This window comes from Geotrypetes seraphini, chromosome 1, assembly GCF_902459505.1.
Source record: "Geotrypetes seraphini chromosome 1, aGeoSer1.1, whole genome shotgun sequence".
NCBI classification, from domain to species: domain Eukaryota; kingdom Metazoa; phylum Chordata; class Amphibia; order Gymnophiona; family Dermophiidae; genus Geotrypetes; species Geotrypetes seraphini.
In genome coordinates this window covers 94,284,677-94,306,450 of record NC_047084.1, presented here as the reverse complement: position 1 = coordinate 94,306,450, position 21,774 = coordinate 94,284,677, and the positions used below count along the sequence as shown (strand labels likewise).

The 21,774-nt window shown below is 42.4% G+C and overlaps 1 protein-coding gene across 4 annotated transcripts in view; it reads left to right on the top strand.

Moving 5' to 3' along the window:
* The window catches only part of SLC14A1 (solute carrier family 14 member 1 (Kidd blood group)), a 62,723-nt gene extending 42,441 nt beyond the window's left edge, over window positions 1–20,282 (top strand). For all 4 annotated transcript variants that reach the window (XM_033935227.1, XM_033935211.1, XM_033935234.1 and 1 more), the window contains 7 exons: window positions 2,072–2,261; window positions 4,202–4,330; window positions 7,201–7,393; window positions 8,613–8,760; window positions 8,854–8,988; window positions 14,628–14,677; window positions 18,880–20,282. In XM_033935227.1, the coding sequence (XP_033791118.1) occupies window positions 2,072–2,261; window positions 4,202–4,330; window positions 7,201–7,393; window positions 8,613–8,760; window positions 8,854–8,988; window positions 14,628–14,677; window positions 18,880–19,065 (1,031 nt within the window). In that variant the 3' untranslated portion in view covers window positions 19,066–20,282. The remainder of the gene's footprint in view (window positions 1–2,071; window positions 2,262–4,201; window positions 4,331–7,200; window positions 7,394–8,612; window positions 8,761–8,853; window positions 8,989–14,627; window positions 14,678–18,879) is intronic.
* The last annotated feature ends 1,492 nt before the right edge of the window (window positions 20,283–21,774 follow it).

Below are 21,774 nucleotides of genomic sequence, written 5' to 3'. Positions count from 1 at the left end.
AAAACGTATAGACCGTTTGATTTACAATTCAGAGCAGTTTACAATTGCACATATGTACTAATACTTACTACTCTAAGACTTTAATCGCATCACATTAACAACAGTAGTACAATTTAGTGAATGTTCATCAAAATAGTTCAATTCTTGCACATCGTCAGTCCATCAGGTATTATTATTAGAAGCATTTTGAAATAAGTATATTTTCAATAACTTTTTAAACTGGTCTAACTTTTTAATTGTTCTTAAAGACAAAAGTAGACTGTTCCATAAATTGGGCCAACGGCATAAAAAGGTGAAGATCTGTACCCTTCCAAGAAAATTAGCACGTCAACACTTAACCTCCTATGCAAAACTAGATGAAGATAGGACTGTGTTTTATGTTTTCCAATATGACCAGTTAGCAGTGTATAAGCGCCAACACCGCCTTGGAACCACCCCCAAAACAGCCGGTTTTCAATTCGCAGTTACTGCTGATGTTTAGCTGCGCTGAGGCCCAGATGCTCTAAATCAGGGGTGTCCAACCTGCAGCCCTGTGAAGTATTTTGTGCGGCCCCGATCGAGGGCGATTCAGTGTTTTCCGCTGCTGCCCCCAGGTGTTTACCGTCTTGCCAGCTCCCTCCTCTGTCTTGCAGCAGCGTTTGCGCATTTGTGAGGCCCCAGAAACATTTTTTTCAGCCAATGCGGCCCAGGGAAGCCAAAAGGTTGGACATCCCTGCTCTAAACGGTGCCTTTGCATGATTGACACGCAATTGACAATGGCACCGTTTAGAGAATCTAAACCAGGAGTGTCCAACCTTTTGGCTTCCCTGTACCGCATTGGCCGAAAAAATGTTTCTTGGACCACACAAATGCGCAAATGCTGCAGCAAGACAGAGGAGGGAGCTGGCAAAACGGTAAACACCCAGGGACAACAGAGGAAAACACTGGGGCCGCACAAAATACTTCATGGGGCCGCATGCGGCCCTCGGGCCACAGGTTGGACACCCCTGGTTTAGAGAATCGCACCTCCGGCAACTGTAGGCGCCGGAAATGTAGGCCAGGGTTATTTCAACCATCTTATCCAGTGTATCTTATATTGTGGATCGACATGTTTTGTTCCTGGTTTTTCCCATTCTTTCCCCCTGTTTTACTAAGGTGCGCTAACCGATTAGCGTGCACTAATCAAATTAGCATGCGCTAAATGCTAACGCGTCCATAGACTAACATGCACGCATTAGCATTTAGCACGTGCTAAATTGATTAGCGTGGGCTAATTGGTTAGCACACCATAGTAAAACAGGGCCTTTGGGTGGTGGGATCTCAGTTCTGTTTTTCTGTTGTTGAGTTCCCATTGTTTATGCCACCAAATGCACTTTTTTTTTTTTCCATGCCCATATAAATATTTTATAAATGACTCCATGCTCAGAAAGCCTTTTTTTAAACTAGAGCTCAATGTTTTAATGCACCAACTTGGGCATTCCTTTCTGGACCTACACATGGCCTATATAAAATTGGACTTCAGAGAGAAGTTATCAAGGTGCGACAAAGTCCAGCCTTTACCGGACCTTGATTTAACATGATAGTCATAAATCTGTGGTATCAGAGTCTTTTGAGCATTTGCCTATGAATCTAGCCCGGGTTTTTGGGCCAGAGAGTTTTTCTCCCTTAGCGGTGGGGAGTATTTTCTCTCTGGTTTTGTTTCCCAGAGCCGACCCATGATATCAATTGAAACTCTTTGGTGAAGTCTTTGAATTCATGAGTCTCTTTTTTCTGGATTTTGAGGTCTATTTTGGAATAACTTAATTCTGCTCAATTGTCCATCCTACATCCATATGTATTCATTTATGAGACATTCTATTTAATTTTTGTTACAATATAATATCAGTGTCTTGGCTCCTTTGAATTTATTGATAATAGGAATTACTTTTGCATGACAAGACTATACTTCTTAACTCTTGCTCTCTTTATCATGCATCCTTTATTGGCATTTTATTATTTTTGTATAACTTACAAAAATAAATGGAAAATAACATGTATTTCAATATGTTCATGGATAACCAATAACTCATTCATTTTTTGACTCTTCCTTCAGATAAACCTATAGTCTTCCAGTTCATCGACTGGGTACTGCGAGGAACATCCCAAGTGATGTTTGTCAACAACCCTCTCAGTGGACTTATCATTGTAGCGGGGCTGTTTGTTCAGAACCCTTGGTGGGCCATTGCAGGATGTTTGGGAACTATCATATCAACTCTAACAGCACTTATTCTTAGTCAAGACAGGTAATGTCTCTGGAACTTCATGCAACGGAAAAGGTTGGCCTAAATTATAGAACTAAATATGGCTTTTGTCTCTTTGAAAACTAACCCTCCTCCCCCCCACACACATTTTTACAAAACCATAATGCAGTTTTTAGCGCTGGCTGCGGCGGTAACAGCTCCAATGCTCATAGAATTCCTATGAGCATCAGAGCTGTTACTGCCTCAGCCAGTGCTAAAAACTGTACTACGGTTTTGTAAAAAGGGAAGGGGGTGGTAAATGAATCAGGTCAAATGTTGACATGCTCTGAAGGGCGATTCTATAAATTGACACCTCAGTCTAGATGCTCCAATGCCGTGTGCTTAGCATCAATTCTATAATAGTGTCAAGATCTTATTAGATAATAGTAGCACAAGGTTGGCATTGGTGCACCCATGTGTAGGCACACCCTCTTATGTCATGTCAATGAAAAGCATTGAGGTCCAGATTCTATAAATTGCGTCTAGAGTTAGGCGCCTGGATTGGCATGCCAAGCCGATCTGGGCATCTAACCTAAGGGTTTAAAAAGCTTAATTGGCACCTATAATTGGAATTAACAACTTGTAATTGATGTTCATTGCACTTAATTGGATGATAGACATCTATCTTACTAGGCACCTACCACTTTGAAGTAGACGCCTAGTCCAAGGTGCCTACCAGAAAGTAGGCATGGTAAAGGAGTGGATCATGGATGTGTTTTTCATCTAGGTGCCTATTTTGGGCTTAGGCACACTCATTTAGGCCAAGCAAACCCTAGCATAGAGCGTACCTAAGGTCAGAATGCCTATCGATGCCTAAAGTCACTTTAGGAGCCACTAGGCGCGATTCTATAAAGCACACCTAGCTTTTATAGAATTGCTCTGAGCGCCGCAGTATTCAGCACCTAACTTTTAGGTGTCATTTATAGAATTGGGACCTGAATTTCCAAGTTTAGTACTGGCGGTAGTCAGCAAATCGTTGATCACTGCCAACTGAAAATAGGGCCCATAGGCGTGCAAAGTTATAAAATCTGGCCCTTAGTGTTGGCCAATGAATATAAAAATCTCTTTGACCCAATATAATGATTTGCAAGAAATGAAAGAATGTGTGTGGATTCAGGGAAGAGTTTACATAAAATAAAGACTTAAGTGCCTTCTCATTCTTTGAGATTATAAGACAGAGCTTTTTTGGCTGTTCTCACTCTTCGCTCTGTCACCAAAGTTGCAAATCAATCACGTATGTTCCAAGTAGCCGGGCCTTTACTATGGAACACGGTTCCAGATTCTATCCATCTGACATCTGATTTTTTAGCATTTCGGAAAAGTTTGAAAACCTTTTTTTTTTTAACTTGCCTTTTCAAATTTAGTTACCTTGTAATCTTGTAATTGCTTGGCTTTTTATTTTAAGGCATACGTGTTAATTGTCTATTGTATGCTATTATTTTAATAATTTGCTATGTTCTGTTTTATTATGTATGTATCGCTGTTATCCGCATAGATGGTTGATATGCGGGCTACAAGTGTTTTAAATAAATAAATAAAAGAACTAATAACAAAGTAACTTAAGGCTCCTTTTACTAAGGTGCACTAGCATTTTTAACACACGCAGGAAATTACTGCGCGCTACGCTTTTAAAACTAACGCCAGCTCAGTGCTGGCATTAAGGTCTAGCGCGTGGAGCAATGGAGCACGCGGGGCAATGTAGCGAGCGCTATTCCATGTGTTAAAGCCCTAACGAGGCTTAGTAAAAGGCGCCCTTAGTAAATGGCAGCATATAAAGACCTGAATGGTCCATCCAGTCTGCCCAATAGTTACATTCATTATAAATTCATGATTTGATTGAATCAACTTTTTTTCTTTGATATAACTGGGTCCTAGACCATAGAAGTTTATTCAGGAACGACATATCTTCGGTGTAGTAAATGTCATTATTTTCTCTCACACAGATCAGCCATAGCAGCGGGACTTCATGGCTACAATGGAATCCTTGTAGGTCTGCTGATGGCTGTGTTCTCTAATAAAGGGGACTGGTACTGGTGGCTTCTGTTTCCTGTTGCCATCATGTCCATGACTTGGTAAGTACGCCATAGCTTATTTTGAGAATAACGTGTATGCCAACAAAAGCTTTTCCTGAGCATCTTAGATCTGTTAAAAAAAACAAACAAACAACCAACTAAGGGGCAATCATTAATAACTGAGTGCCAAAGTTAGATGCAGCATGCCAAGCGTGAAGTAGAGGAATGGCCCTAGTGGTTAGAACTGCTGCCTCAGTACATTGAGGAAGTAGGGTTCAAACCCAGCACCTCTTCCTATGACCCTGGCCAAGTCACCTAATTCTCCATTGTCCTAGGATTAGGGTTATCAAATGTCCAGGGAAACCCAGACATGTCCTCTTTTTAGAAGGGTGTCCAGGTGAGTCTGTCTGTGTTTAGCCGGCTCTCTCAAATCCCCCACCTACCTCCTCCACAGCCACTGCAATTTTGAATCTTCAGGCAGCTGGCAGCGTTAATGAAACCCTGCTGCTGTCAGCCTACCCCAGAAGCCACCTCTCTGCAGGTCCCACCTATGAGGGAACAATAAGTAAGAGGTGACTTCTGGGGAAGGACGATGGCAGCAGGATCCCCTCATTGGCACTACCGGCTGCCCAAATATTCAAAATTGCAGCGGCCAGTGAAGAGGTAGGTGGAGGAGTCAGGAGCTGGAGAGAGAAGTTGTGAGGGGAAGCAGAATCTGAGGTTGGAGGAGGGAGGACTGAAGAATCAACATTGGGAGGGGAAGGGAGGAGAGAGGGCTGGAGAAACATCATGGAGAGAGGGTAGGAGGGCTGGAGAAGCATTAAGGAAAGAGAGAGTGCTGGATAGGGGGGGAGAGATAGAAACAGCAGGAGAGGCTGTTGGAAGGAGAAAGAGAGAAAAAAGAAAGAAGCGCCCACAGGAGAGGGGGGTTGGAAGGAGAGAAAAAAAGAGAGAAGCACCCATGGGAGAGGAGGGTTGGAGGGAGGGGGAGAGAGAGAGAAGCACTAAAAGGGTACAGAGGATGGGAAGGGGGACCAAGGAAATGGGTGAAAGGTGAGAAACTTTGGGTGAGATGTGGGCAGGGCTGTGGGTGGAATGTGGACGGTGTCATGTGTCCTCTTTTTTGTCTTCACAAATAGGGTAACTCAACCTAGATGCCATAGTTAAATTGTAAGTCTGCTGAAATAGATAGGGAAACACTTAGAGTACCTAATCAACATTCAGTGTAAACTTCATAGGATCCCTTTGGGATAAATGAGATTCTATTTTAGAACACTAGAATCAAGGTGTGTACAATTAGGCTTTCCCACTTACACCATGTCAATAGCAGATATAAACGTCACGCACCAAAATGTGGCACTTTAGTGCATACCTTACAGTGGTCTCTAAGATATGCACACAAGTGGGCATCCCACCTATGCATTACCCATGCTCCTCCCATGTATATGCCCCCTTGCATGTATGCACTAAGCAAATCGTATGCTTAAATTATACAATCACAGTACCTACAAACACCTCAGTTATGTCTAAATACCATCAAAGTGCATGTGGGAAATATGTACTAAAGCTTACTCGTACCCTACAACAGGATCTTCAGAATACCAGCAGGGTAGCATAACTCCCGCTGGCTGGACTTCTCATTAATCCCGTTGAAAGTTTTCTAGTAGGTAGTTATATTCCGAGTATATTACTTCTTAATTTGAATCAGTCAGGCTACTTATTTTCTTTTTCTTTTTAAAATTGTACTTGACTTGCTTTGCAACAACACCCCTCTCCCACGCCATATCCGTTTCAAGAACTTTTGTCAGGGCCGAGATGAGCTCAAACTAGAAAGCGCGTGGTTTTAACCTGCGGGCTTGAGCGGGTTAAAACCACAGGCTCCAAAAGAAGTTGAAAAAAAAAAAATCTCTGCTGAGCCCGGAGGTCCAGCCCATGCGCAGACCATCTACAGATGGTCTGCACATGCGCTGGGATCACTATAGAGCAATCCGGGCAGGCATCTGGGAGCGTGATACCGATCGCCGTCATTTGCATGCACTGCCTGCTTGAGATGCAAATCTATCTCACGCATATTGATTGTGGATATCCTGAAAACCTGACCTGCCTGTGGCTCTCGAGTACCGGAATTGCCTATCCCTGATCTAGGGCAATCTAACCAGGTAACAACTTACCGTAGTTCTCCAGCTTCATCCCTTTCATAATGGTTCTTCTCACTTTGGGATCTTTTTACAAAGGCGTGCTAACTGATTTAGAGCACGCTAATCAATTTAGCACACGCTAAATGCTAAGGCACCTATAGAATATAATGGGCGCCTTAGCATTTAGTGTGCCTTAGTAAAAGGACTCCTGTGTTATTTACTTTTTGAAACCTATACATTCTAACTCAGGAGTGGGCAGCTCCGGTCCCCGAGGGCCGGAATCCAGTCAGGTTTTCAGGATTTCCCCAATGAATATGCATGCACTGCTTTCAATGCATATTCATTATGGAAATACTGAAAACCCGACTGGATTCTAGGCCCTCGAGGACCGGAGTTGCCCACCCCTGTTCTAGTAATGAAGGCTGGCATTGCAAATCATTTGGGTGTTTTTTTAAGACTTCTTCACAGAGAGACACTGCCACATCGTTTTTATGTTATGTTACCGCTTACCATATCAAAAGGTTAATTGTATAAGTCAGTGGTTCCCAACCCTGTCCTGGAGGAACACCAGGCCAATTGGGTTTTCAGGCTAGCCCTAATGAATATGCATGAAGCAAATTTGCATGCCTATCATTTCCATCATATGCAAATCTCTCTCATGCATATTCATTAGGGCTAGCCTGAAAACCCGATTGGCCTGGTGTTCCTCCAGGACAGGGTTGGGAATCACTGGTATAAGTTATGCAGAAATGTGTGGATAAGTTTGTTTTTTTCTTTATCTTTGCCTTTCAGTCCAGTCCTGTCAAGTGCATTGGCTTCAATATTAGGCAAATGGGACCTTCCGGTCTTCACACTACCTTTCAACATCGCTGTGTGTCTACATATGGCTGCAACTGGACATTACAATCTCTTCTTCCCCACAGTTTCCATTGAACCCATTTCAGCAACTCCGAACATTACTTGGACTGACTTGAATGTGCCACTGGTATGTCAATGAAAAAGCAAAGTATTTCCTTCTCCGTTTTAATCCGGGTCAGTTGCAACCTTCGTGGCAACGGGCGACTTCAAAACTTTTCAAAAAGAAATCAAAACCCTACTTTTAAAAAAATGTATCCAGATATCTTAACCCAACCCTTCCCCCTCCTCCTAGATAAATTCTCCCCCAAAACCTCCACTTAAATAATCTCTTCCTCCCCAAAACACCAACCAAGTATTCAGATCCCTGAAATGTAACGTAATCTTATTTGTACTCTAACTGTAATCTATTTGTTATATCACACAGTAACGTACAGTCAATTTAATATCCAATTTGCAAGTTCTTCCGGAATTAATCCAGGTACCTCTCCTCCCTTGTAACCAAAAAAAAACAAAACCCCAAAACTGTTGTAACTTCACTGGAAATGTCCAGTTAGCTCTTTTGTAATCCGCCTTGAACTGCAAGGTATAGGCGGAATAGAAGTCCCTAATGTAATGTAATGATTTCTATTCCGCCTTTACTTTGCAGTTCAAGGCGGATTACATAAAAATTGTTATGATATTCTTATGTAATCCACCTTGGACCGCAAGGTAAAGGCGGAATAGAAATCACTAATGTAATCTGTACCTCTCTCTGCCACGAAGGTTGCAACCGACCCGGATTAAGATTGCAGATCAAGTAGGGCCTAGATCAGGCAAGTACAAAGGGGCAGGTCAGATGAGCCAAATATGCTTTTCTGCCAGGAACTTTCTAGTAAGAAGCAAAGTTTTTCATGAGTTTACAAATTTGGGCCGCCTTTTACTAAGCCACTTTTTACCATGGGCCGGTGAGGTAAATGCTCCAGTGCTTATTCAAGTCCTATGAGCGTCGCAGCTAATACTAGGGTTACCAGATTTTCCCGAAGGAAAATCTGGACCCATGGCCACGCCCACAAGCCCGTCATGCACGCACGTGATTTCATGGCGTCGACGACCGCTCACGTCTGGGTGCCTTCTGGCCGGGGCACTGGGTTTAGTGTGCCGCCGGCCGGAAAGTTTGCGAGACCCTGATTTACACCGCCAGGCTGCACCGATTTTCCTCAGCAGCCCAATTTTCAGTGTCATTCACAGAATCCGTCTCCCCATGTCTAATCTATCTGCACTTAATTATAAGTCTGAAAGAATAATGCGCATCCAATGCGTACATACATAGTAACTTTTGTGCTGTGTTTTGTTCTTTGAACTTGCAGCTGTTGAAGTCCATCCCGGTTGGAGTCGGCCAGGTGTACGGCTGTGATAACGCCTGGACCGGTGGCCTCTTCCTGATCGCACTGTTCGTTTCTTCACCGGTCATTTGCTTGCATGGTGCCATCGGATCAACGGTGGGCATGTTAGCAGGTACTTCATTTTTTTTTTTTCCAGGCGCGCCTCTGAAGCAGAACAATGCCTTTCTGGAAGAGTAACGTTTTTCTTCATGTTGCTTCTCTTTAGGGCTGAGCATAGCGATACCTTTCAAGAATATCTACTTTGGGCTCTGGGGATACAATTCTGTGCTTGCTTGCATTGCAGTAGGGGGGATGTTCTATGCACTCACGTGGCAGACCCATTTGCTGGCTGTGGCTTGTGGTAGGTATCTCCAAGGTGAACATTTTTTTGACCAAAAATGCAAGATGACAACCAAGTAAAGCATAGTATCATGCTCATAGTAGCTGCGATATGGACTGCATGAATGTCTTAATGCTCCTATCCATGACTCGGTTCTGATTGGGCTATCTGGTAGAGAGGTAAACAAAAGGATACTTACAACAATTGATGATGAATGATGAGACCGTGTGACCCATGACTCATAATACACAATGGAATACTTTCTGGAATCCTGCTATTGTTCCTTGTGACCTTGGACAAGTCAGGGGAGAATGCGTCAGTGGGCGCTAACCTCTTTAGAGGGCACTAAAGATTAGCGAGCGATAAATGCTAAGATGCCCATAGGAATTTGAGCATCTTAGCATTTAGTGCATGTTAAAAATGGTTGGCATGTGCTAAATCAGTTAGCGCGCACTAAGGGCTAGGTTCACTAAGCTGCCCGATCGTGACCGATCCGTGTCTGATCCGGGCAGGTCCGATGGATTCACAAACCGGCAATATTCTAATGGGGGCGATCGGAGGAATGCCCCCATCCGCCGCCACGGATCGGTAGTGTGTGATCCCGACGCATGCGCAGATGTCTGTAGATGGTCTGCACATGCGTCTAAGACCCGTCTGAGCCATGACTTTTTTTTTTTTTTTTAAACTTTTACTTTACTTTTAGGATCCCAGCGAGTCCATGGTTTTAACCCGCTTGAAACCCGCAGGTTAAAACCACAGGCTCGCAGTGCGGGGAAGTACAGGAGAGATTTGGGGCAGCAGAGAGCAGGGCAGCAATGGAGCTTGAGAGTCAGAAAGGACAGTCGGATCGCAAAATTTGTTTTGTGAATCGCGTCCCTACCTACTTTGCATGCTGTTCCCCTCATTTGCATGCGCGGATCGGAATCGGATCGGCAGAGAGGTAAGTGAATAGGGCCGGTGTAAAATCGGGTCGCAAAGGGGTTGCAAACCGATCGGTTTAGTGAATCTAGCCCTAAATCGTTTAGCGTGCCTTGATGAATTCCCCCCCCCTTAATCCCTCATTGCCTCCGAAGCAGACATAGATTGTAAGCCCAACTGCCACTAAAAAAGTTATGATCTAAAATAGAGTAACGATAGACAGATGTTGCACAATGCAGTCCCAAATCAACAAGACAACCCAGAAAGTTTTTCTAACCATGAGAAATCTACGTAAAATCAGAAAATTCTTTAACCCAGCACAATTCAGACTAATTGTCCAATCCCTAGTCTTAGGTTTGCTGGACTATTGCAACTCCCTCTATCTACCTTGTCCAACCATCATGATAAAACAACTTCAGACCATACAAAACACCGCCCTCAGACTGAACTACTCCCTGAGAAAATATGATCACATTACAACCGCCTTCATAGACTCTCACTGGCTACCCATACAAGCGCAAATCCAATTCAAATTCTACTGCCTATTATTCAAGGCATTAAATGGCTCCTCCCCCTCCTACCTAAACAGCCGCCTAAACCAGATCACCTCAAGACACAGAAGAACTCCGAACCCTTTTGCCTTTCCCCACTCAAAGGCACACAGCGCAAGAAAATGTTTGACAACCTTCTAGCAACACAAGCAGCAAAACTCAACCATACCATCTCCAACCTGCTGACGACAACGGGCGACTACAAAACCTTCCGAAAAGAAATCAAAACCCTACTCTTCAAAAAATTCATCCAAAAATCTTAACCCTCATCACCATATCATCATCATACCTCCAGATAATTCCCCCTAAAAAAAAACCCCCAAAACACCTACCAAGTAAACAGATCCCTGAAATGTATAGTAATCTTACCTACTCTAACTGTAATCTATTTACTTAAATCATTAGTTCTGCATTTTCAATTTACCTCCAACTCGGAAGTTCCCCTCGGAATCTATCCAGCTATCTCTCCTCTGTTATAAAAAAAAAAAAAAAGTATCTTCACTGGAAAATGTCCAGTCAAATCTTTTGTAATCCGCCTTGAACTGCAAGGTATAGGCGGAATAGAAATCCGTAATGTAATGTAATGTAAAATCCAAATTTAGAAAAAAAAAAAAAGCATACATTTTAGACTGTTTTCCTTTACACCCACCTTTTTTGTAACAATCTAGGGAGCCCTTTTACCAAATAGCAATAAAAAATGGCTTTTAGCACACACTTATGAGGGTCATTTCTACATACTATGGCCATTTTCACCGCTGGGTAAAATGGCAGATTTTCTGAATTTATATATATAATGGCCACAAGGTAATGTTCACATTAGCATGTGGTCATTAGCATGCGAGCCCCTTCCGCCACCTATTTTGTAGACAGTAGGGACTCGTGCGTGAAACCAGCTCCAATTGGTGAGCATGCAGCAATGTAGCTGCGCTGATAAGCACAGGCCACGCTCACTCTCTGCCTCCGAGCATGCTCCCTGCACCAAAACTTTAAAAATATTTTCTAGGGTGCGAGTAGCATGTACACAGGGCAAAATTACTGCAGGATGCTTCTATACGCCATGAAGAGAGTGTGGCACAGTGGTTAACCTTTTCCTATCGTAATAAATTTTACATTACGCTGGTTCCAATCGTAATTATTTTAGCAAAATTTTGTATTATTCACCGTTATCATTTACGGCTATTGTAAACATAATGTAAATAAGTCTAAGTCAGTAAATTCAAATAGTTTGTGTTCCTGGCTCTTTATTAGTCCATACAGACTGTTTATCCACTGTCTATGTCATTTTTGGAATGTCCCATCATCCGGGACACACTATAAGAAAAGGTTAAAGCTACAGCCTCAGCATCCTGAGGTTGTGGATTCAAACTCACGCTGCTCCTTGTGACCCTGGAAAGTCACTTAATCCCCCCATTACCCTAGGTACATTAAACAGACAGGGAAAAATGTTTGAGTACCTGAATAAATTCATGTAAACTGTTCTGAGCTCCCCTGAGAGAACGGTATAGAAAACTCTATAACCAGAGCTGATATTGTGACATCACAATGCCTCATTCCACCAGTGCCTAAGAGCCAACCTCATTAGTGATGTCACAATGGCTTGATAGTCCTATACTTGAATCACTTCTACTACATTTTGATTTCTAGAGTGATGCAGTGCAGTGGTTAAACCTAAAGCCTCAGCACCCTGAGGTTGTGGATTCAAACCCACACTGCTCCTTGTGACCCTGGGCAAGTCACTTAATCCCCCATTGCCCCAGGTCCATTAGATAGATTGTGAGCCCACCGGGACAGACAGGGAAAAATGCTTGAGTACCTGAATAAATTAATGTAAACCTTTCTGAGCTCCCCTGGGAGAACGGTATAGAAAATGGAATAAATAAATAAACATTTTGCTGCAATAAGCACACATTAGCGCTTACCACAGCTTTGTAAAAGGGCCCCTAGATATGAGCATTTGCAAGAATTCATGACTAATATATATGTACATATCTACCCAGTTTTGCTAGTATTCTATGAGACAAATAGTGTGGCAGCCATGTTAGTCCACTCTTAAAGATATGTAGAAATACAACAGAGCAAAAAAAAAAAAATTAAAGTGATACCTTTCTATATTGGACTATATTGGACTGTATATGCCATTATACAGAACCATGGTGAGGCCTCATTTGGAATACTGTGTGCAATTCTGGAGGCCACACTACCGAAAAGATGTGCTGAGAGTAGAGTCGGTGCAACGGATGGCCACCAGGATGGTCTCGGGGCTCAAGGATCTATCGTACGAGGAAAGGCTGAAAAATTTGCGGCTGTACTCACTCGAGGAACGTAGGGAGAGAGGAGACATGATCGAGACGTTTAAGTATATTACCGGCCGTATCGAGATGGAAGAAGAGATTCTCTTTCTCAAAGGACCCTCAGCCACAAGAGGGCATCCGCTCAAACTCAGGGGTGGGAAATTTCATGGCGACACCAGGAAATATTTATTCACCGAGAGAGTGGTTGATCCTTGGAATGAGCTCCCTGTGCAGGTGATCGAGGCAAACAACGTGCAAGAATTTAAGAGCAAATGGGATGCCCATGTGGGATCCCTTAGAGGGTTAAGCCAAGGGAACCTGTCACCAGGAGTGGGATCCCTAGGATAGTAGACTTGGGGGTGGGTCTGTAGAGTGGGCAGACCTGATGGGCTATGGCCCTTATCTGCCGTCATCTTCTATGTTTCTATGTAACTAGAGCATTGTTAGATTAGCTTTCTTCTTCAGATCAGAGATAAGCAAATGCTGACAGCTATCGCTAAAACCTTACTTTGACTTCGCCACGTTTAGGCTACTAGTCCAATCTCTCATCCTAAGCTCACTGGACTACTACAACATTATCTACTTAGGGTCCCACAAAAAAACCATTAAGAGCGATCCAAAACACAGCAGCGAGACTGATTTTCGGCCTAAAAAATTCCGACCACATTTCTCCATACTTCAGAAAGCTGCACTGGCTACCACTCGAAGCCAGAATCATCTTCAAATTCGGCTGCCTCTGTTACAAGACACTATTCGTCACCTCACCCACCTACCTCATGAATCACTTCGTTCTTCAGGACCATCCCCGCCCCTCCTGCAATACTCTACTATTCTCATTCCCCACGCCCAAGGGATGTCGATACAAAAAATTTCTTGATAAGATACTATCCTTCCAGGCAGGCATCTGGAACAACACATTAAGCGCCCTCCTCTTGAATTCTCCATCATACCAATCCTTCAGAAAATCTCTGAAATCCCACTTATTCAAGAAGTTTATCTGATCCTTCAAAAACCATCCTTCTCACCTACATTCCCAACATGCACCCCCTCCTACCTGCGCACCACCCCCCAATCCAGCTCTGTAATCTTCAATTGCTACGATACCTGTGGTATTCATTCTGTATTTCTACTTTACTGTATACCGTCTTGAACTGAATAGGTATGATGGGATATAAATAAAGCTATTATTATTATTATTATTATTATTATATAAGTATTAAAATGGAAGTCTCACAGGAAGAGGGTGGGGAAGAGTGGAAGACAGGGAGATATTGAAGAGTAATAAGAAGGTCCCAAAGCACTACAATTACAGTTTGTTATACAAAAAAAAGCCAGTGTCTTTGGAAGTCCTGTCTGGTGGGTATCAAAATGTTTTATCATTTTGATCTCAAAGGTCTCGCATTCCTAGATTATCTTAAAATTTCCTTTTAGTATCCTCACCTTAAAAACATTAATGCAGTGGTCTAGTTCTACAGAGGTGATATCCTGGTTGGCATTTCAATTTTTAATATGACATCTGTGTAAAGTAATCCTAGTCTTTACCATCTGGCTTGTTTCTCCAATGTAGCATCCTTCTCTACACCTTTTGCATCTAATGATATAAACTACATTTGAATTTGAGCATATGAAGGATCCCCTTATGCTGAATGTTTTTTTCCCTTGTGTGTAGGGAGTATGTTCTTCACATAGTTATCCTTTAGGCATTCAAATGTAGGTGCTTCTAATCTGCATGGGATTGGAAGCACTTATTTATTAGCACGTGTTTAAGGTCATAAAGAAAAGAAAAAACACCCTTCTTAGTGCAAAGAACAATTTCCAAGCAGAAGAACAGAATGTAAATGCCATACCTTGGTATTTCTAATCCAGTCTTTTCATTCATTTCTTATGCTTTTTTTCACAGCATTATTTTGTGCTTATCTGGGGGCTGCTCTTGGCAATATGATGTCTGTGGTAAGTGTTTAGCAATCTGATTAACATTGAAATGTTAAATATATATATATAAACCCATTAAAAAGTCAAAAAGGACTGTATAATTTGGTTTAGATTTAGATTTAAAGTTTTGTGTTCAGGGACAAGCCTCAGATTATGGGATTTCTTCAAGAGAAAGAAAACTTCTTTTCTCTTACTCCTTATAACATCACCAGCTTGACCCAACCTCATAAGAACATAAGAAGTTGCCTCCGATGGGTCAGACCAGAGGTCCATCCCGCCCAGCCGTCCGCTCCCGCGGCGGCCCATCAGGCCTATTACCTGTTGCAGAGGTCCCTGACTATTTCTATTTCTATAACCTACCTCTACTCCTATCTGTACCCCTCAATTCCCTTATCTTCTAGGAACCTATCCAAACCTTCTTTGAAGCCCTGTAACGTGCTCTCCTCCCTACCAAATTACTTAATTACCATTATACTGCTTCCTATAATTCATAAATCTTACTTTTACATACTCTCAAATTTTATTTCATTCTTATCTAATATAATAAAAGCCTAAGCCGCGCATGCGCACTCTCATCGCGTGTTCCGTTTTCCGTGCAGTGTAGGGCACCGCAGATAGGAGTGCGCATGTGCGCGAAACACTCTCTTCCCCCCCCCCCCTCCCAGGAGGATGTAGGCCGCGGTGTCTGTCGGCAGCCCGAGGTGGATGTCGGCCGCGGCGGCTGTTGGCGGCCCGAGGTGGATGTCGGCCGCGGCGGCTTTCGGCGGTTGCAGGCCGCGGCGGCTGTTGGCGGTTGCAGGCCGCAGTGGCTGCTGGCCGCAGCGGCCGAGCACGGACGGCATTTCAAAATAGGGTATAGAGAGGAAGAGAGCACACTGACTACCTGAGGGTAAGAAAGGGTAGATGCTGAATGGGGGGATGGGAAAGGAGATGCTGGCTACCGTGGGGGGATGGGAGAAAGGGGAGATGCTAGCTACCTTCTAGCACCCGTTAATGTAACGGGCTAAACAACTAGTTTAATATATAAAAACTCTTAACTATGTAGTACATATGGTATGGGATTCATATTTCTCTAAAAAAGTCTACATGCCATTTTGATACTCAAAACCGACAAAGAAGCTGTACTGTAGATATAAAGTGCACTGATGCATTTCAAGCCCCCTTCTTCAGAAGCAGTACACTGGCCAGGTTGGTTGGGACTCCAGGAGAGTGAGATGAACTCCTAAAGTTCTCAACAATAATGGCGCTTCGGACCATATAATCGACGATCTGACGTACTGATATACATTTATTAACCCCCTCTCAGTGGACCTCTCTGTGGCCCGAAAAAGAATTCTATTTGATCTTTGAAACGGAGACACAACACGCGTGAGGAATGCTGACTCTTTGATCAACGAAGGGACTCGTTCATTAAGCAGTCAATTCTCCTCTGCTTGGGTAATTCAGCCCTGGGTGTTAATGAAATGAAACACAGCACAATACCAGGGCGGTTTAAAAGGAGTCAGCCCGAGGCCACGCAATGCTCAGGAATGGAGAGAGGAGGGAAAATTGATTTTCAAACTGATAAGGGAAGCATTTGGGAATTTGAAAAACATAGAAACATAAGAATAACCATACCGGGGTCAGGCCAAGGGTTCGTCTAGCCCAGTATCCTGTTTCCACAGTGGCCAATCCAGGTCAAAAATACCTGGCAAAAACCCAAATTGTAGCAACATTCCATGTCTGTCCTGATGTGAGAATCTGAAAGTTTTGAAAAAACATAGGCCTAGTATTTGGCTAAAGTGGCAACCAGAATGTAAGTTTAATACTGGCTTCAACATTTGACTTATTCCTTTTTCTTTTTTAATCTTTATTCATTTTTAAAACTTTCAACAAGTGCAACATAAGATACAATCATTTTATACTTTAACATCACTTAATATACCATCAAAGCTTAACTCACATCAAATATCCCTTCCCCCCTTATACCCAACAATTGTACTTAAGCATAATATAGCATAAAGTATTCCCTCCCCCCTGTACGTGTATGAACAAAGGGAAAAAAATAATATTCATTCTGTGCAATATTTTGTTAATGGCTCCCAAACATCCCTAAATTTCTTAAAATGCTCCTGCTGATGTATTTTAAAACAATAAAATCTTTGAACTAAAATGCCCCTGCTGTAAGGCTAGTACCCGTTCCATTTTAAAGATTTGGCATAATAAATTCCACCAAAAATTATAATTCAGCCGATCCCAATTTTTCCAATTTTTCATAATTTGCTGCATGGCCCTGTCATGATGAACAAAAATGTATTATTATTAGAAGAGATTTGACTCTTGGCTTTCATGGAAGTACCAAATAACACAGTATCATATGATAATGCCACCGGATTTTCCAGTAGATTATTCACTTGGCCCCAAATGGATTTCCAAAAACTAAGTATCAATGGATAATAGAATAGTAATTGATCTAATGTCCCAGCTTCGAGATGACAGTGCCAGCATCTATTAGACTTAGAGCTATCTAATTTCTGTAAACGAACTGGGGTCCAAACTGCTCTATGTAACAAAAAAACCAAGTTTGTCTCATAGATGCCGATGCCGTACATTTGACTTATTCTTCATATACAGTGCCAGCACACACATAAGGAACGGTATCAAGTATATGTGCAAAGCAGTCACTGCACTGGGGCCATATGTTTAGACTAGGTCTGTTAGTCGGCAAGTCTAAAGTAATCCCCTGCTATTGAGCCCATGGCAGTCATCATTCTTTTGGTTGGGGTTTTTTTTTTTAAGATTGGCCACCTTGGGCAAACGAAGTTGGCTAGTCAGAGGTAGTATCCAAACAGAGTGGTGGGTGAGGTGCCAGCACTATCTGGACAGCTTTTTGCTTTCCTACGTTATCCAGATACCCAGCTAGTAGTGTTGGAAATTGCCACTATCCAGATAACTCTGGTTTCAAGCCCCCCAGACTGCCTTAAAACTATCTTGTGTGATAAGAGCAGATAGCGTAGCTGGTTTTAAGAAAGGTTTGGACAGGTTCCTGGAGGAAAAGTCTATACAGTACTCCCCAGAAATTAATTTCGAAAAACCACGAATACAGGTTTTAGGCAGGGGAGACAGGAGAGTGCAGCTGGAGAGGCAGGAGAGGGCAGCCGGAGCGCCAGCGAGTGAAGGAAATCACTCGCTGCATGCTCCGACCACCTCTTCCTGTACTAAATAACGTCGGGCCTACTGTTACGCATGTGATTACAGATCTTTATCTGCCGTTATTTACTGTGGTAGTATATAATGCAGTTCTATCTTTGTCAAGTTTCACTTAAATCTGATTAAGGGCTGAATGTTGGCCTTTAACCAGCTATTACACACACCTGGATATTCACTGCCAGTGCCCAGACAGGGCCCGGCGTTGAAAATCTGGGTATAAAGCCAGGGGCAACTAAAAACTCATTGACCACTGCCAGCTGAATATTTGCCCCATTAGAATTAAGAAAAGCCTATTTCTGTATTTTGGAATAATGTTATTGATGGAGGGGACCGCTTCTGTGCATTATTATTATTGAAATACAAGAGTCGTAGGTAAGAGATGTTACCAACCAGGAGGTTGTTCGACAAGTAGATCTTTACCAGGTCTGTTATTAGTCTGACTCTAGACTAATTAGATCTAGACTAATATAGACCTAATAAAGATCTATTTGTCGAACAACTTCCTGGCTGGTAGTATCTCTTACCTACGACTCTTGAATTTGGATTTTCGTTCTCATCATAGAGGTGCTGATCTGGCAACAGAACTGGGACGGATAATTCTTTAATCGGTAAAAGACCCGACACTGCCACTGTTAGTAGATAGCCTTCGCTGAATGCCGGCAAAGAAAAGACCCCTGAGGCAGGCCAAGAGCCAAAACACTGGCAGTGTTGGGTCTTTTGCCGAATAAAGAATTATCCGTCCCAGTTCTGTTGGCTTGTACAATTCTTTGTGGGCGTTATTGACTGTTTTGTGTTGTTTGATCCCTTTCTTCGTATAGTATTTGCATTATTATTATTGCCAGTCTCATTCTGTCATTAGACTATCACTGATGTCAGCTCTAAGTGAGCTCTGGTATCAGTTTAAAAGTGTAGTTATAGAACATAGGAGCGTTATGAGCTGAAGGGCACAGAGTGGTTCCAGCAACAGTGATTTTAAGCAGGTAATATGACCTCCCTCTAAGTTGTTGAAATGATTCTGTTCCTGCTTTCAGGTTGGATTGCCGTCATGTACGTGGCCTTTCTGCTTATCAGCACTCACCTTCTTACTAATAACCACAAATAATTCGGCCATTTACAAGCTACCACTCTGTCAGGTCACCTTCCCAGAAGCCAATCGAATCTATTATCTGAAGCAGCGAAAGGCCAGCCAGAAAGAAAAGGACATGAATGAACTATGAAAACAACATCTGAGTCTTCCACTTAATTTTTTTTTATATATATAAATGCGAATCACACTAATGCATCTTAGTATCAGTTTTAAGTTTCAGCCAAAAAACTCGTGGTAAAATGTCTAGAAAGCCAGACTGCCAGTTTGCTTTCAAAGTTTTGAGGTAACACCACTGAATTTCCTAGACAAGGGGGGAGGATAAAACTCCTAAGAAAGAAAGAAAAAATCCCAATGCAAGCAAAAACATACCCCAAAAGCACTGTGGTACTTTTACCCTATTATTGGATTTATCATATTTGGGCAAGCAAAAGTCCTAGAATGCTTACATTTTTACAGTACTATTTTGTTTTCCACGCCTTTCCTTATTGGTCCATGGATTCTTCCTTTCCTGCTATTCTCAAGCCTCCACCACTGTGACAAAAAACCAGGAAGACTTTTTGACCCGTCACTTTGGCACCACTAAAGTTAACCCAAATGGCGCAAAGTTCACAGTGAAATGTTCACCTGTTGTTGTTTTTTTTGTAGAATTTTTGTAGAATTTTGTTTCAAAAGTATGCAGTAGATTAGAAAATGCCAGCTGCAGGTGGGGGATTTATTTTTTCTCTCCCGGAACACCCCCTCAGGAATGCTTCCTCTGAACATGACAAACAGGACTTGTTTGTGAACCATGCACTTACCTAGAGCCGCATTGAAAATGAGGCTTTTTGAGATAAGACTTTTTTTTTTACCTGTCTCACTGATTTTTGGCCTCAAAATACAGAATGCAAAAGATGCATCAAACCATATTTTCAAGCTGTACAAACAAATGGACTCAAGAACTTTTTCTTTTTTTTGTATTTTTGCACTGTTTTCTTTTTGAGATGTAATGTTGACATGTAGATGCCAAGATTTGTTCTTTAGTATTTTCGCTCGTGTTTAATTTTATGTAATCAAAGTAAGTCATTTCCACAAGAGAGATCTGTCTGTTACTTTATTTTCATGTGTCTTATTGCATTTGAGGGTTTTGTTTTTTTTTAAATTCTTTAGGAAGAATTGTTAATATGAATTACGGTAAGAGCAAACATAATACATTTGGAAACACAGTACAGATTTAACAGGGAACTTACCTGACCCTCCCCCCCTCCATTTACAAAACCACGATGGAAGTTTTAGCGCAGGCCGGCGCGCTGAATGCTCCGCGCTGCTCCTGATGCCATAAGCGTCAGGAACGGTGTGCAGCATTCAGCGCACCAGCCAGCCAGCGCTAGAAACCGCTATCGTGGTTTTGTAAAAGTGTGCGGAAGGGGGGGGTTAATTAGTAAATTGGCTTCAATATTAATTGAAAAATATACCGATAATTGGGAGATAGGCATCTATCCTCTTAGGCGGGATTCTACAAAAGATAGGCGCCTATTGCCTGGCGGCATTTAACACTGAAGTAGGCGTGTTTATGGGTAGAGAAAGACTTAGGCGCCTCTAGGTGCAATTCTCTAGAGCAGTGGTTCCCAACCCTGTCCTGGAGGACCCCAGGCCAATCGGGTTTTCAGGCTAGCCCTAATGAATATGCATGAGAGAGATTTGCATATAATGGAAGTGACAGGCATGCAAATCTGCTCCATGCATATTCATTAGGGCTAGCCTGAAAACCCGATTGGCCTGGGGTCCTCCAGGACAGGGTTGGGAACCACTGCTCTAGAGGACTTAGGTGCCTATTCTGTAATGGGCATGCCTAAAGGGTCCTTTTATCAAGCTGCGGTAGGGGGGTTTAACGTGCATAATACCGCATGTTAAACCGCCTGCCACGCTAGCTGCTAACGCCCGCATTGAGCAGGCGTTAGTTTTTTAGCCGGCCGCAGGGGTTAGCAAGTGATGAAATGTCCGACATGCTAACCCCACTAGCGCGGCTTGATAATAGGACCCCTAAGTGTGATTGACTATCTTTATCGGGTGCCAGTTACAGAATCTGGCCCCTAGTGTCCATAATGCTCCAAGATATATAGCTTATTAAAAATTTGATATACCATCTAGCCTACTAGGATTCAGATTGTTTATATATATATATAAAAAAAAAAGTCAAAAAACAACGCGCCACAAAAAAATCAAATCAACTTCAAAGACCAGAGAAATTTGTGCGCATGAAAGAAAAAGCCTCAGTATCGGGCGAGTCACAAGACCCTACCTCCTCCCCATCATAGGCACAAAAATCTTTCACAAACGCACTATTTCTATATTTGTTTGATGTGTCATGTGAGAAATGGTAAGGGGGGGGAAAAAAATCTTCTACTGCCAAAACTTTCTATTATAAAGTACAGGATTCCAATTAGAAAGTGGGTTAACGATCGTTTCATGGCGTTCTGCCACTGCCTCAGGACCACAGAAGCTGACGAACACGCCAACAGAGCAGTAAATTCATGCTTCACCTTGAAAGCTAAAAAAAAAAAAAAAAAAAAAAAAAAAAAAAGCAGAGGTGTGATTAAAAGAAGAGATATAGCCCCTGAAGAAACTTGGCTGTGAAACGGCTGGGTAGCCGTCAGGCTTAAGATAAGTGCTCTTCTTTACTGGTCTTCCAGCTTACATTTCACACACCAGATTGTTAAGCTCTAGCCTGTTAGCAGTTTAACCTTTTCCTATCGTAATAAATTTTACATTACGCTGGTTCCAATCGTAATTATTTTAGCAAAGTTTTGTATTATTCACCGTTATCATTTACGGCTATTGTAAACATAATGTAAATAAGTCA